The sequence below is a fragment of the Pantherophis guttatus genome, chromosome 1 (assembly GCF_059756535.1).
Source record: "Pantherophis guttatus breed Tessera chromosome 1, ASM5975653v1, whole genome shotgun sequence".
NCBI lineage: Eukaryota > Metazoa > Chordata > Lepidosauria > Squamata > Colubridae > Pantherophis > Pantherophis guttatus.
This window is the reverse complement of record NC_142063.1, coordinates 301914691-301931635: the sequence shown is the minus strand read 5'-3', so window position 1 is coordinate 301931635 and position 16945 is coordinate 301914691. Positions and strand designations below refer to the sequence as shown.

General features: G+C 35.4%; 1 protein-coding gene and 1 long non-coding RNA gene across 3 annotated transcripts in view; one reads left to right on the top strand and one right to left on the bottom strand.

The window, feature by feature from the left end:
- EML4 (EMAP like 4) overlaps window positions 1-14460 on the bottom strand; it is a 139233-nt gene extending 124773 nt beyond the window's left edge. Inside the window, exon 1 of one of the 2 annotated variants that reach the window (XM_034427695.3) lies at window positions 13862-14460. In XM_034427695.3, the coding sequence (XP_034283586.2) occupies window positions 13862-13886 (25 nt within the window). In that variant the 5' untranslated portion in view covers window positions 13887-14460. The remainder of the gene's footprint in view (window positions 1-13861) is intronic. The other variant, XM_060692518.2, reaches the window with a different exon arrangement.
- LOC148116913 (uncharacterized) lies at window positions 13044-16096 on the top strand. The gene is made up of 2 exons (XR_015731538.1): window positions 13044-13153; window positions 13558-16096. It is a non-coding gene; the product is annotated as an uncharacterized LOC148116913 (long non-coding RNA).
- The last annotated feature ends 849 nt before the right edge of the window (window positions 16097-16945 follow it).

Here is a 16945-nt window from a genome sequence, read left to right as displayed (position 1 = left end):
TAAAAATTAAAAATTAATTAGTCCTTTAAAATTACTTTCAGCTTTATATTGTTTTACTACTTCAAAATAGTGTTTTAGTAGTGGTGCTGTATCTCCTTTTTAAATATTATTATTTTGTGCATCTGAAAAGCCTCCTGGGATGCAACATAGAATTCCAAATAAAATAAAGAGTTCCCTGGCAAATCTCCTTTTAAGTTTCAATGTTACATATAGGATGATATGTACATGTAAGATCATATAATGTTATATATAAGATCATCATATCTTCACTTAACAGCACCCATTCAAATTTATGATGGTGCTGAATAGGTAGTATTTATGTTGGATCTTCATACTTTAAAATGGCCACAGCATTCCCATACCATTCCCATCATTATGATCTGGGTACTGGGCAACCAGCCCACAATTACCGTGTTACAGAATCCCTTGGTCACATGATCTCCATGTGTCACTGTCAGCTTCCAACAAGCAGTCTATGGGGAAGCTGGCAGGAGGTGACAAATGGTGACCAAGTAATATCGCACTAATGATGGTGTAAGATTTGCTTAACAATAGCAACTGCAACGGTAAGTGCATCCTAAGTGACATAGTCATGTGATGTGCTTTATGACTACATTATTTTAGAAAAGTGATGAAAATTCTGGTCACCCTCTGGTCACAATCACCTCACCATTTAAGTGAGGATTACTTGTATGCCCTTTGCAAGCTGTATTTGTGCTTATTTTGTCTGAGGCAAAATGTTGCAAGTGACTATGTATTTTACTGACAAGTATTTCCTTTCTTAGCAAAAGATAAACAATCTACTCAAGTTTTTCAACTGTCCCTCATTTGTCATCAGATACTTAAAGCATATCTGTTACATTAACAGATACAATCATTCAGCATATCTCAATAATTCTTCATAGACCACTAATTATCTTATTTTCTCTTCATAATTCTCTTCATAAACTTAACACATTAATAGTTTTTAAACATAATACATTAATAGTCATTCTTGGTTTATCTTTTTTATAAACCTTTTCTCATTTATAATCTGACATTTTTTTTCTTCATCTTAATGGTAACTTATTAGTAACTCAGACTTCCCATGGCTCTTTTCCTCTATTGCTTTTTGGGCCTGTACTGTAAATTACTTTTCTTCTTTCAAACTATAAGTCATATTGTAATTAAAAATTATTGGGTCTGTAATTCTGTATAAAATAACAATTTACTTGAATATATATAAATTATTGTGTCTCTCTGGGCTACTTTTTTCTATATTCCAAAGAAATATTATGAACGATGTCTAATGAGAAAATAGCTTTCTTTATAATCCAGTGGTCCCCAATCTTTTTGACTCCAAGGACTGGCAGTGAAGGTGGTGGTGGTGGTGGAGGAGGAGGTGGTGAGGAGATGGTCTCACACATGCAACCTAATGCCGTGCACGTGCAAATGAAGCTTCACCCCCTGGCCTGCCACTTGTGCAACCCAGTTCCCAATCGTCCGTGCAGGGATAGGGGACCCCTGATATAATCTCTCTCCCATAACTAAATTAACACCACCTATTAGTTGATGTATCTTTGAAAAATTTATTATTTTTTGGAAGTTTCATGTTTAATACATTTTTGAAGTTTGACTGAATTCTGCTGTATTTTTAAAATATAATTTTATTTTTTTTAAACAAAGAACAAAAAAATTCATCCTTTAGCATATGAATTATTTGATTTTGCTTATTCACTTTATCCTTTTCAACATCCCTTCTTTTAGCATTGAGGCATCTGATTATTTGAATCAGTATTTCCCAAAACTCACTAGCATGTGTCAACTTCCTAGTTCCTATAAAATAGAACTTTTGCAGTGCAAGAGAGCCTGCTGTCTACAGAATCAATCAAAAAATGGTCACGGGAGAGGGAGGAAGAAGAGAAAGGAAGGCATCCCTTCTGTCATATAGAAAGAGGAAAAGGGAAATAATATCATGATTTACCTGAACATAGGTTTTTCTGCTGTGCATATTTAATAATCCATTTGGGGAAGATTATTTCCTGATGGCAGTAGGAAGACAAGAGAACTCTGTCAAAGAAGCATAGGGGATTGGTATGCAATGCAATGCTGATTGCTTCCAGACTCTCTCCTATAATAACCTAAAATAGGGTTGGTGATATTTACTGTACATCTGACTTTCAGTATAATAGTCTGAGGAGGACCTAAGATTGTTAAAATAAATAAAGGACTGTTAGATGTTCAATGGCACTGTACTAAAACCAAGGACCCTGTTCAAGTCTTAAATCAATGCCTGATGTCAGATATTAACTGGATAAAGCAATGTTTCTCAACCTTGGTAAATTTAAGATGTTTCTTACATTGGCTGGAGAATTCTGGGAGTTGAAATCCATACATCTTAAAGTTGCCAAGTGAGAAACACTGGGATAAAAGTACAATTTAATCCAAAATATATATATAAACTGAAGGTTCAAAAAATAAATCAAGGAATAAGGATTCAGCCAGTGCTATATAGGCTGTAATTTCTTTGAAGGCTACATATTGTGCTTGCTGCAAGTTCCCCTTGTCTGCAAATTCTCCTTGTCTCTGCTCAGTTTTCAGCTGTGGCTAAACTGTGGAATGATTTTGGTGATGGGAAGAATGTGATTTGTTTTTTAAGAAACAAACTGATTGTTGATCAGATTCCAGGCATAATTCAAAATACTATTTATAAAGCCCCCCCATGATTTGAATCCAAGCTACCTTAAAAAAAATTGCCTTATAAGGTAATTTAGCCATTAAGAAAAACCATTCTCCAGTTACCACAATTAAGAGAGACTTTTGGTGTGATCAACAGAGGTCAGACTGTTCTCCTTCCCTATTGTCAGCAGGCAAAAAATAGTTTTATTTATGCAGACTTCTGGCATATAAGCAGGGTTTAAGTTGAAAGACAGGAACATGTGGGTGTTTTTGTTCTTTTTAATTGTATTTTAATTATATTATTTTTCATTAGAAGCCTTGATCCATTGATGGAAATGACGGTTATAAATTCAATAAATACAATACTAATTATCACCCAAATTTTATTCTATTCTAGCCAGTTACCCAGTCCTCCATTATCTAGTCTGAATTCCCTCTTTTATTTTCTTAAAAACAAAACCATGAAAGCATTACTGAGCCTTCTTGTGTGAAGGCTGATTGTCTTGTGTGAAATATGTTCTCAAATATCCCATCTATAGACTAAAAAATAAATTTGAAAATTTGGGTGTGGGGAAGAGAAGAACTTCAAGCAGAAATTATAATTAATGCCACTATCTTAACCATTTTTATAATCTCATTATTTTAAATTTACCTCTTAAATGAATGGGGGAAAAACAATTTTACATATGACTATGATAAGTGCAAGGATACAGTGTGCTTAAATGCAAGAACTCTGCATATGTCTGTGGCTAATGTCAACTGAGGCCTAAGTAATTAGCAGATTCATTTTTCAAATAATAAAGGATGAGCAACTAATTGATTTTTCCAATTACTAATTGTACAAAAAAGGCAATATTAACCTAATTAGGGTCTTTCTAACATTTATTGAAATATTTTGCTATGTTGTACTGTTTGTTTTTTGTCGTTAATAATACTAGATTTTTATTGATATTTTTTCTAAATATCAGTACCTAAAACATGAAAACCTGCTATGAATCAATTTAAACTGCTTATACAAAACTAATAAAAATATACATAATTGAACTGTGAGTCCACTATTCAAATTTACATTTTAACTGCATGAAATATTTTGTCTCCAGCCCATGAAGCCAAAAGAAATTCCTATTCTTCAGCCAAACCTGTATCAATTTCCAAACTGCTGCTTTTTTCTCAAGCAACTCTGCCCATTTTTTAAAAAAAATCAAGTATTTTAAATGTAAAAGAATTAAAAGCTTAAAACAAACATTTGGAGAATGTTTGAAGGCTAACAGGAGAAAAGATGTAAAAGATAGGAATGAAGATAGTGTATCAGCATTTGAAATAGCTCAATCCATGTTTTCAGGAAAGAAAACAGCAGGAAACCTAGATCACAGAAAAAAGACTGTATTAACTTCCATTAAAATTAATCTATGCAGTTCCTTCAGATCAAATAGAACACAATTAGTAAGTTAATAATCACCACATAAATCTCATTTCAAATTTTTCCAAGAAGCTAATCACCACTAAAGACAAAAGAAATAAAACAATCAAGTTCAACTTCACTTTCAGCTTCAGTATCAATTCTTTCCTGCACACTCATATCAAGATTTCAACTGAAAAGTTCTATCATTAAGAAAAAAAATAACAATCACTGATGATGCTCTATTGCCATATTAAATAAACTTCCTTAACACGTTTGCATCTTTTTCACAATAATTAGAAATTGTCTTTTTAAATACAGCATGGGGAAAACGTGAAGCATTTTATGTAAAATATTAATGAATAATTATAATACAAAACTCATACTCATATTCTTTCCCTTATCAATTTCTTTATGATTTACAAAGTAGAACAAAGCAATATTTAAAAATAGTAAGAAATCATTATTTAGAGTCACTAAATTGGAATAATATAATGATGAACATGACTCCCATAGTATCTGATTTCATATTTTATTCCCAAAAAACTCACTAGGCTTCCCAGTCTTTCTGAAATAATTTATACTTCAGATATATCTCTGTAAATTCAAAAACTTTAAAAGTATTCCTGGTTTTAAAAGCAACCATAAAATTACAGGCAATTAAAAACTCTATTCCCAAAAGTTTCACCACAAGCAATAGCAAAAGCAAAAAGCTTTTATAAACTGAAAGGTGTGTCTTCACAGCCTGAAGCAGACACATTAATTTAAGGTGTGGAAACTACAAAGATTCTTATTTGCATAAAACATATCATCAAGTCTAAACAAGATACAGTAAGTAGTTATATTATACATATGAATTAACATGGAAGATAAAATTAAGTTAAAGTTTTAAGGATATAAGTTAATTAAACTAAAATATCAGTATTTATTGTTGAAAAAGATATATTGTCTTGAATATATTAAAGAAATTCATTACAGCTCACTTCCGTACATATCAAAATCTTATTGTCAAGATCTTTTTCAGGGCTGGACTCCTATGTATGTTTGTTTTTTTTAAATTTATTTATATTTTTAATGTATTTTATCACCATATATCAAAGAGCACATGAATACATAACACATTAGTTCATCACAAAAAGAAACCCTACTTTAGTATCTGCAACCACAACTGACTCAGATAGTATGGAGAAAGAAAATGACAAGGCACTTAATTTGCAAAAATCCAGCTATTCTAGCTTTTTGATAATCACATAAATAATCAGTATTTTTATAATCCTATGCATACACTAACTAAAAAAGTCAACCTTCAAGGTCAATTATATTTCTGTTTCTAATGCTTCTGAAAATGTTTCTTCAATCAAATGAGCCTCTGAGTTCCCGTTTTCCCAGGACATAGCTGAATAGCTGCCAATTTAGTTGGATGCACTAGAAAAGCTCATACAATTCCAAATTGTTAAAATAATATAGTAAGCTATACTTTAAAAATAAAGAAACAGTAGGTGGAGTAAGCAGAAAGTTCTTTTAGGTCCTGTGGAAATAATAATTATTCCAAGAAATTAAGAGGACTAATTCATTCACCCATTTGAGGCAATAAATCTTCCTTGACCAGCTTTAATCCTAAATACTGTATATTCTCCGATCTTTAGCAAAAGATGGGAACCATGAGAAAATCAGCTGTCACTTATGAAAATTATACTATTACTTATACAAGCAATAAAATGTCCCCCAATTGGCCATTCATCTGAAAGTTATTTGCAAAATTAAAGTTATAGGTTGGACAGTTTATCATTTCTCAATCTGGATTTTTAAAAAATTAAATCATTATCAAGTCAAAATGTCAACTAAAAATACTAACTATATATTACGAGAGCCATTTTGTGATTTAAATTTCTAATAAGGTTGAACAGGATTATGGATCACACAGGAGTAGTTATCTACAAAAATCAGGGAGTAGCAGCATTCATGAAAGTTAAGGCGTGTCCAAGAAAGCATTCTTTTGACATTTTTAAGTAACTATTTAAACCAAATAGATGTGGCATGTCAAATATGAAGCATCTAATTTTAGCCCTCTTTGTCCTTTAAACGCAAGTGCAATAAATAATCTCTATATTTTAAGGAGTAACAACCTGTGTGCCCCATATTTGAAATGCAATGTGTGCTATATTGTGTTCCACTATTCATAAACTAATACCAAGGAATTCCATATTATCAAAAGAAAAATAAAAGCAAAACAACACATTTTATCAATAGCTAGGATTATTGCATGTAGCTAAGCAAGAATTATTAGAGTGGGAAGGAACACAATGAAATTCACTGTGTCTATGTAGAGAACAGTTTCAATCAAAACTTCAGTATTAAAGAAGAACAAATGAAATTAGCCATTATCCCAGAATTAGATCCAGTACTAAATTATCAAGGTCTATTTATTTTGCTTTTTCTGTTCATATGACCAGAAATAACAAAATGAGAAAGAATGTGCGTGGTGAGCAACAGTACATACCGCTTACAAATGTAACTTAGTAAATCAGTCATTCAGAGAAAATTTGGACAAAACCTAGGTTGTTTGTATCCAAGTATAGTTTCTGAATACTGGTCCATAATTTCATTGTGTTCCTTACTGGTCCATAAGTTAAAAATACCTGTTGATGACATGAATGCTTGGCATCTTTATAGATTTCATACATTTACATTTTGCATTTTTCCAAGGCTTATGCAAAAAGCACAATCCATTTAAAAAATTCTTGAGAAAAAGGAAAAAAAAATTAAAGAAAGTATTAAGTATGCTAGTTGTCTTGAGTTATTTATTAAAATAATAAAGTGGAGAATGAATAAGCTTTTACTATACATCTTTTCCTTATCTCTAAGCACATTTTTTCTGATAGAAATGAGAAAGATAGATATATATATATTATAATATGTGGTCATTTAACAGTTGCTAAGAGAACATTAAGAAATGAACACACTATATCTATCATACAATACTTCATTTATAGTGAAAAGCACTACAATTTGTGTGCTAATCAGTCACATTCTAAATCAAGATGCAAATTAAACAAAAACATTTGTGTTCTTTAAATCTTTTAATAAATTTAAAGGTATTGGCTTTATATATATAATTGATTCAAACATTTGAATCGCCTTCAAACCAAAGTTTCACACTGCACTAAGAAGTGCTTTAGTTATTAGTAAAACCAATAACAATATTTTCACACATGCAATGTAATCAAATACATTCAAGATGCAAGTTACAGCAGGGTTGTATCATCTTGAACAACCAAATTTTATTCTGCCAGTTTCTTTTCAAAAGAGACACATACAGCATATATTCTTTAGGTAATCGAGACAGGTAAAAACATAATATTTAATGCACTTTGATATGGTGATCTATCTCAACCCTAAAATAAAGATACTCATAAATAGTAAGCGTAATCTTTCCATGAGTCACACATGTTTAGTTAAGAAAAACAAATAGAGCATTATATGTTCATTTCCTGTGCCCTTTTGATCACAAGTTTCAAAATATCCAGGAAAAATTATTTGACAGAATATGGAATAACAGAGAGATTGCCAGGCTTAATAACATGTTGCAAATTGTGTTTGACCTGCCAAACATTCTAAAAGAATGAGGCCCACATTCAAGATAATTTAAATGAATATGTTGTTATACTAATTAACTTTCAGACATAGACCAAGCTATTTAAAAACAGTATTTATATGTGTGATTATACTGCTTATTTTAATTTTGTTCTTGTTTGCTTTTTATTATTACAGATACACATGTCAGAGTTGTAAATTAAGTTAACTGCCCTTATATATTCCTTAAATAATTCTTAACAGCAGTTCTTGTTCATATGTAATTATGGACCAATTTATATTTTCAGTTATAATTTATCACTTTTCCTATTTTAAAAGTCATATATTTTCATATGCCCATATTTAGTTATACTTTCATAGTATATACATTACCATGGACAATTTTTCCTAAAGTGGTATTTGTTAAGTTCATTAATATGCCTATTTAGCATATTTTCTTATATTTGTTTTTGTATGTCCTTTGGAGAAAATTGTATTGCAAAACTCATAAAAATGTAAGTTTTAAAATACAGTTACAATGTGAAAGGTAAATTGTGTAAATAATAAGTTACCAATTTCTTCTCTGAGACAATCCTGTTTTTAAGACAAATGATATTGAAGTTTCCAGGTATCTTTCAAAGATAGTCATTATCAAACATATTTCTTCAGCCTTTCTTTAGCAACAATAGATGATTATGTCTCCAAAATAAGCGTGTCCAGTGCCACAGCCTACAGCAGGCGAAGTTATACTGGCTATATTCTGGAAGAAGTCAAAAGTCCCCAACTGTGAGCCTGTATTTCACAGAGGACAGTATCTTATACAGTATACTTTTTGGCCTGGGTTATGTTAATCTGAAGTCCCCCATCTGCTTTAAGAAAGCATTAATGGGTTATTTGACACCCAAACCCAGCCAAACCCAGTGGCTTATCTTCTCAAGCTCAGGATTTGTGCAGCATCCCTAAATTATGATGTAATACACAAAGCCAAATATATGATGTTCGGTTGCAGGAACTGGGTATGTCTACTCTAATGAAGAGAAGGACTAGGAATGACTTGACAGCATCTTCCGGAGGGGCTGCCACAGAGAGGAGGGGGTCAAATTATTCTCCAAAGCATCTGAAGGCAAGAGAAGTAATGGATAAAAGTTTATCAAAGACAGATCCAACATGGAATTAAGGAGAAATATCCTGTCCATGAGAATAATTAATCAGTGGAACAGGTTGCCTCCAGAAGTTGTGGGTGCTCCATCATTGGAAGTTTTTAAAAAGAAATTGGACAGTCATTTGTCTGAAATTGTATAAAGTCTCCTGATTAAGCAGAGGCTTGGACTAGGAGACTTCCAACTAACTCTGTTATTCTGTAATTCTGATATGTCACTCCCCAAATTACTGAACAACCACAGAGGCTGTATAAGCATATTAAATTGGGACGGAATGTGTGTGCACTGACATAAGAAACACAGTAAGCTAAACCCCAAGTCATAGATATAGAAATGGAATCCAAATCTAGAGCAGGGGTATAAACTCAAGGCCCAGGGAGTGGATCCGGCCTGCGGGGTCCTTAGACCTGGCCCACAGGGCTGCCCTAGAAACAGCAAAGGACTGGCCTGCAGTGCCTTTGCCAGAAAAAATGGAGCTCGGGAGTGCCACATGTGTCCCTCCTGAGCTCAGTTTTCCCTGTCAGAGGGTTGCAGGAAACCGTTGCAGCCAAAAACGGAGCTCAGGAGTCCGTTTTTGCTGGAAGAGTGCTGGGGCCACCATAGCCCCCCCTAGTGACATTGAGCGGGCCACACCTACCCCAGCCACACCCACCCCAGCCTCCTGAGGTCAAACACAACCCTGATGTGGGCCTCAATGAAATCGAGTGTGACATCCCTGATCTAGAGCAATAGGTTTTGCCCCAAAATAGAATCCTTTGAATAGGAAATAGGTAAGAAATCTGCATAGTATATTTTTATTATTCTGAAGCTTGCCTTGAAAATATGTTTAAAAATGACACAATCAAAAATGCAACTGATAAAATATAAACCTTTTTAAAAATGCAACTGATAAAATAAAAACCATTTTAAAATACCACATTCAGGTAGGCCAGTATTATTATTTTCATAAAGTAATAATGTACAGCATTACAGTACTAATTTGCATGACTAAAAGTGTTTGAAACTGAATCCTTGCTGAAGGGATTTCAACAGGAGGAAAGAACTTATACTTCCTTAGAAGCAATCTGACAATTGTTTCTACATTCTTACCTCAGGTTTCACTTTCTACAATAAGATCTCATGTAAATATGCTTTTTTTATGAAATTCCTTAACTTTTTCCACTCCTGAAACAGCAAGTATGGGCAAGTACTTTAGAAAATTTGGAAAGGGACAACTAGTTCTACAATGCGAAAACGACCCAGTTTTCCAACCACTGATTCATCAAATGACTTTGACCTTCAGATGCTGAATCTCTAACCCTCTTTTCCTTTCACTCCAGAAATTCCTATAAAAATATGTTATGAGATAAAAAGAAATATAGTTGAAACTGAAATGTTTATATACTGTATTTTGCTAAATCTTCTACCTTAAAACATTAAAACAAATTTCACTAATGCAATAACACCAACTTTTAATGAAATATGGTTATATTTGTAAAACCATATTTCATATTTCAACTGTATTCTACACCTGACATGGGGCAGAAACCAAATTCTTACTTATGGTATAAATCTGTATTATGGCCATTTCAAACTACAAGTGAGAGCTTACAGTAAAAAAGCAGCATTACAACCTTCTCCTTAAGTTTTTTTTTTTTCTCAATCCACAATGACAATTTTTTTCAGGGAGAACTTGCAGTACACACGGATCAACTTATAGTATTAATGCCATGAAGTTAGCCAAACCTGGATTTATTCAACTACATACAACAGTTGGATAGAATTATTTGTGAATTCTCAATTTAGTTCCCAAATGAACTAAAACAAATTATATTTGAGTGTTATGCTGACATGAAAACCTCATTTAGGAAAGCCAATTCCATGAAAATTAACACGATCATATGGATAAAAAAGAGAGAAAGGGTAAGTGGAAAGCAATAAGGTGTTGCTTAAGCATTCCAAGACTATCAGAAATATTTTCCCAAGAACAATGGAATGAGATCTTCACTCATGTCGCTGTGGTATTAGTCCTATGTGAGCATTATAATTTATCTTTATTGCTGTGCTATTACAAAACAGATGTATGGAAACGAAACTTAAAGGCAATAGGCAGTTAGCTGGAGGCAAGAACATTAAGAAAGAAAATTGTATTAGTCTATAGTCAAGCTATAATTTTTTTAAAAGGACATAAGAATGGAGTTTCCTTTTTAAAAACTGGATTCCCATATATACCCATAAAACTTGCTACTCTGTTGCAAGAGATTAAATGAAATAAGCACCAAGCTTTTTTCAAACTACTTTCAAATCAGTTACAAGGAAAATAGCTACCGGTATATATTCTACCTCCAATCTTAGATCTAATTCTTCATTCAAGCTATTGCTGTGAAGAAAAATAAGGTTATCATTACTCCAATCAATTATACTCCTAAATGTTAAAGAATATTTAGGAGTATAATTGATTGGAGTATAATACCATACTTTTCTTGAATATTTAGGCTTAGGATCCTCCATTTTTTCTATCTACAACGTATACATTAATATGAATCTGTAACTTTATTTTAATTTTCATTATAGCCATTTTTAAATGTTTCAAAGCAGTCCAGAGGTATAATTAGAGATCACAAAACTAATTATATGCATTGTATTGAAGATTCCCAGGTTTCATAAGACCTGCCTTATATATACTCAATTTATTCATGTATCCATTTTCTCTGCCCTCAACTGGCTTGAGCCACCACTGCTACCTGTTCTTAGGATCAGGCCCTGGCCTCTTAGAAACTAATAGCAGTAGCATTTAGAGTTATATACGGCTTCACAATGCTTTATGCCTTCTCTAAGTAGTTTACAGAGTCAGCAGATTGCCTCCAACTATCTGGGTCCTCATTTTATCGACCTAGGAATGATGGAAGGCTGAGTCAACTTTGAGCCGCTCAGAATTGAACTCCTGGAATGAATAACGCGTTAGCCTGCAGTACTGCATTCTAACCAGTGCATCTCTTTCCACAATGGTTTTTAATAACCACTCACCTCTCCCACAGCCACATAGCCCTTTGAGCCCATTGTTGCAGGCTAATTCAGTTTAAATACATTCAAACTTTATTTGTTCTCTTGCTTGCTTTTCCTTAGGTTTTGTTTGCTGGCTCATTATAAAAAAACCGACAAATGTCCCTGTAAGAAGATTCTCTGGATGGGAGAACATAGTATTTTCATGACTTTCATGACTTTCTCTCTTCCTTCCTCTCTCTCCACAGTTACTTGCAAATTAGAAAAACACAAGACCTAATTTAGGTCTAAATGCACAGCCTTTTTATAAGGCATCAATCCAACATAGGTCAGATCAGAATCATATCTCAAAGCAACATTTTGCCATCTTGTGCAAAGATGTAACATTTTCAGAATTGTGAAGCCATTAGAAAAAAGAATATTTTTCCTACTCTTCTCAGGAAAACAACCGAGAAATTTCTGGAAAATTGAAATAATTACATTGTTCATTTTCATATCACCACTTACAAGTCTAAATTAATGTTGCTGTTTAAAGAACATACAATACAATATGTAAACATTGATTTACTATTTCAATTATTATTTGGTTCTATTTATTATAATATGCCTAATTAATTTATTTTACTTTACAATGTGTTAATTTTTCTACAAAGCTGCAAAATCTTTTTAAAAATCTATTATAAATTCAGTTTGACAAGTTACAAAAAAAAATCACAATTCAGAAGAAACTATCAAAAAGCAATAAAGCAATTTAACATCCTTAGATACTTAGGGCTCCAGAATCCAGGTGGAACTAACCCACTGGCCTCTGGAGTAAAAGCTGGCAATAGAAAAGCCCATAAGCAAATGAGGCACTGAATCCTCATTCCTTCTTTGGTGAAAATTAGCAATGCACAGGATGAGCAGAAATGTATCTTGCTCTTCTTGTATTTGAGAGTTGTACTGCACTGTTTGTCCTCTGTATACTATTTGGGTACAAGAACTGTAGTGCTGTGATTAGATAAAAAAATATTATTACATGTTAGTATTTTAAGGGAAATATAACAAATATGAGTACTTGTTTTATTGCATTCATTACCGTAAAAGAAAATATTTCTGTCCATTTTTATCTCTTTGTCCTGGAAGTAAGTAGAAATATTAATTTGGATTCACCACCTAAGGGCAAATAACAGGTTCACCTACAATAACTTCAATGTAATCATTTCAATGCAATGTATTGTGTGTGTGTGTGTGTGTGTGTGTGTGTGTGTGTGTGTGTGTGTACATATTTACACACACACACACACCCCAAGACTTGCAGAAAATCTGAAGGAGAAAAGCAAGTACAGCAACTCCTAAAACAGAAAGAACCGAACAGGCATGGAGAGAGACTTCAGTCAAGGTAGCGAAGATGCTATCCGTTTCCTCTCCATACAAAGGTTTTTAATGCATCTACTTATGGTTTTATCAGCGCCGTGAGCGCCGTTGGAGAGGTCAGAACGTAGCAGGAAAAAGAACCGCTCGTTTTTCTCCTTGTAAAGAGAGCAACTGAATGATAAAGTAAAGTCATGTATACATTAGTGTGTACTTCGCTCGGGGGGGGGGGAGCAATGAATTTGTGTGTATCAGTTTTTTATACAACATCCCAGCAACTTAGTTAAATGTCCTGGAGTCACCCTCCTCGTTCCAATGTGTATTTTTTTTCTCCTTTGAAATACACCCATGCTTTTCTCTCAATATTCACCAACCTCTCATTTTCTCTTCCCACCCGCCTTCTCCCTCCCTTCTCCGGCATGCATTTTTCAGACGAAAGACTTCGGCAGGCAGCCTTGCAGAGAGAGGAAGGTCAGGGAAAAGAGTCGCCGCCGCTACACTTTGCCGCGAAAAACATTCACCTTGAGGATCAAGGAGGAGTCCGAGGCGGTTTCGGGTCGCCCAAGTCCCTAGGCAGCCCCTCCGCGCGAAAGAATCCGAGGGAGGAAATGGACCTGGCCTGGAGCTCAGGCAAGAGACTCGCACTTGTGTGGCAACGCTGCCCCGAGCCACCGAGCGACCGCCACAGACTCGGCTCCCGGCCGCCCCAAGCCATTTACCAGGCGCCTCAACTTACCCAAACTACCGGCGAAACCGTCCATTTTGGGCGCCGCGGCGTCAACGTCCGACCTCGACCTCGACCCGCCGGCTCCGTCTGAGAAGGCAGGAGGAAGAAGCGGCGGGCTGGGGGGCAGCTCATTCACTCGCGCCGCGGTTGCGGCTGCCCACTCAGCAACCCGCGGCACGCGCTGCCCGCTCGCGTTCCCTGCCTGCCGCGGACGCTGCTGTGGCCCCACGCGCCTCCGGCGCAGCTGCTCGGGAAAAGACAGGTCCCGTCGCCTGCCTGCCTGCCTGCCTGCCCGCCTGCTCGCTCCGAGGCCCCCTCTCGCAGGAGCAGCAGCCGCGGCCAGTTTCTAACCCCCTCCCCCAGCCGCTTTCGGGCCCGCCCTGCAGCGGCCGCGTTGCTTTCGCGCTTCCGACTCCGCCTTCCTTTGGCAGCCGGGGCTTCCCCTCCAGCGGCGGTTGCGGAGGGTCTGGGGGCGAGGTGGGCCTGGAGAGGGGAAACTGGCGGCGGCGCCTTCAGTTTGGTACGCCTGAGGCCCGGTCCTTTAGAGTCAGAAGTCGCCGAATAACAGGGAGGCTTGACTCCAAGCTGCCCTGGAGCCTGGGCGATTTGGGGACAGTAGCGTGTTTCGGGGTAAGGCATTAGTCCAGCGGCTTTTCTCGGGTATAACAACATCCCAGTAAAAGCTAACTTAACTTCTTATTCTTAGTGGAGGGCTGTTGTTGGCAATTAAAGAAAGACTTATTCGAGAGGAAGCCATGTAATTTAATGGGGAGTTGCCAGATGGAATGAATTCAGAATTGCAGTTCACCGATTTCTTGAGTCTGCGGAAAATTATACCCTCGTAGAATTTACTGTCCCAATTGCCAATCTTGATTCTGCTTAGTCTGTTGCGAATTACTATCAAATGGTGTTTGTTTCTTTTTTTTCAAACATTTGTATACTGGCCTAGATTATCCGTGTTAGGCAAAGAAAGGGCTGAAATTTCTAGCTTTGCAGCCTTCCTTCTTGTCACCTGTGAATATTTGCTAGTCGTGAGGTGCAATGGGATCTGACACCAGGATTTTGTCAAGAGTATTTTTGTACTCCTCTCCCATACCCCCATTTTGTTCAGCACAGGCTTAACAAAGTTCCTGAGATCCTGAAAGTATCTTTTAGACCTGTCATTTCACTATTACACCACTATATTCTTGTGCAAAGCCAGCAAAAACAATTGAGGAAGTACACCTAACAATACCAGTTGTACAATCCAGTTCAGTAGCACAAATCTGCTCAAGTGAAGGCACAGTAGGTGTCTCCATATCTGCTCAAGTTTACATTAAAAGGCTACTTCTTTTAGACTAGTGAGCAAAGACGCATTCCATAGTTTACTTTGCAATAGCAAAAAGCAAGACAGTTATTAAAAGTCTGTGGAGATTCTCAGTCATCCAGGTCATGGTTGTCCCTGAAGAGCTGAAAAAGCTTCTTGGATGAGAAGCGAAACATCTTCAAAGAAAACCAGAAAGTCCAGTTGCCTCTTGAAAAAAGCATGGGCACCGTTATTAAAACATCTATTGCCAGAAATACCCAATAGGTGCCTCTCTGAACACATCCACTGTTCGTCCAATGTCATAGGCAGCAAAGCATTACAGATTTTAAATACCATAAGGCTGCGGCTGCTGGACATAGTGGATTAAAACTAGTCTCCCTTATTTAAATGTACCTTTAGGGGTTAAAAGAAGACGTTGCAGTTGACAGTGCCTGTGCCATGATTTAAGTGCAAGAGCTAACCTAAATGTGATTAGAACCAGTGTAGCACGCTATTTGAGATAATCGGTTTGAACCTGAGAAACCCAGATTGTAATTTTTGTACCACCCTTGCTCTCAGAAAAGCCAGGCTGTGAAGATTAAAAAGAAAAGAAAAGTAATAGACAATCTAATACACACAGTATTCCAGGATCAAAATAATAGTTTGATCATGGAATAGTGTTAGTGTATTTTGCAATAATTTTAAGAACCGGTTTCTGATTGAAACATGCAAAGAATACTAGTAAATCTGCTCCAAGGGAAAGATCTAAACCTCTGTTAGTAATCTGATCCACAGCTGTTTAAAGGATAGTCCATTCCAGAAAAGGCAGGAATTCACTTCCCTTAGTCTAATAGATAAAAAAACTGAAAAACACTACCTTTTGCTTTTAATCATAATTTTGTGAAATTTGCAAAGAAGTTAATACTAAAAAATTAATAATAAAATATGCCAAAACATAATTTTGAACTATTCTCTCTCTTGTTTCACTTGTATAATTGTGATTATAATATATAGATGGAATTATGTGAATATATATAGCTGAAAGGACTGAAATTTGCATTATGTTATAATCTTAAATAGAATTTTTATAAGATGATGTATTGTTGGCATATGTTACCAAGATAAATTGTCTAGAACAGTGGTTCTCAACCAGTGGTCCATGAACCCCTAGGAGGTCACAATGTCACAGGGGGGTTGCAAAAGCTTGAAGAAATTTTATGATTTAAATCTTGTTTTGGGGGTCTGTGACCATCGTCCATGGCCATAAAAATATTTTGTATAATTACGACACAACAAACTCTGGAAAGCATTTTCAAGAAACCATTTTTAAGAATCCATAAAATGTCATGGAACATTTCCTAAACTGCACTGACATGCAAGATGTCTTTTTCCCAAATTTATCATTTTCAGGAAGTATTTGAATATCTCCTTACTGCCTGCATATTATACTGTGACTATTCCAGTAGCTGTATAAGTTCATTGGATCTGTTTTATATTGATGCCTCCTTGAAGTCATAGGCATCAATTATTCTTCATTAACCACCAGGTAGAGGTATTATTGTAGATATATTAATATACAAACACATACATAGTGTATGCATATTTCAACACAGGAACAAGAGTGCCCATCAACAATAGTGTACCTGGCATTACTGATACAAGTGATGCATTCTTGTAATACCTGGAAAATCTCTTTGAAATAAAAATATATATAAGTGTGTAGTACAAACAAGGAAGATCGAATATATTCAAAGCCTACCAAAGTAACTTACAAGCAGTATCAACAAACATAAATTTTTAAAAGAGTT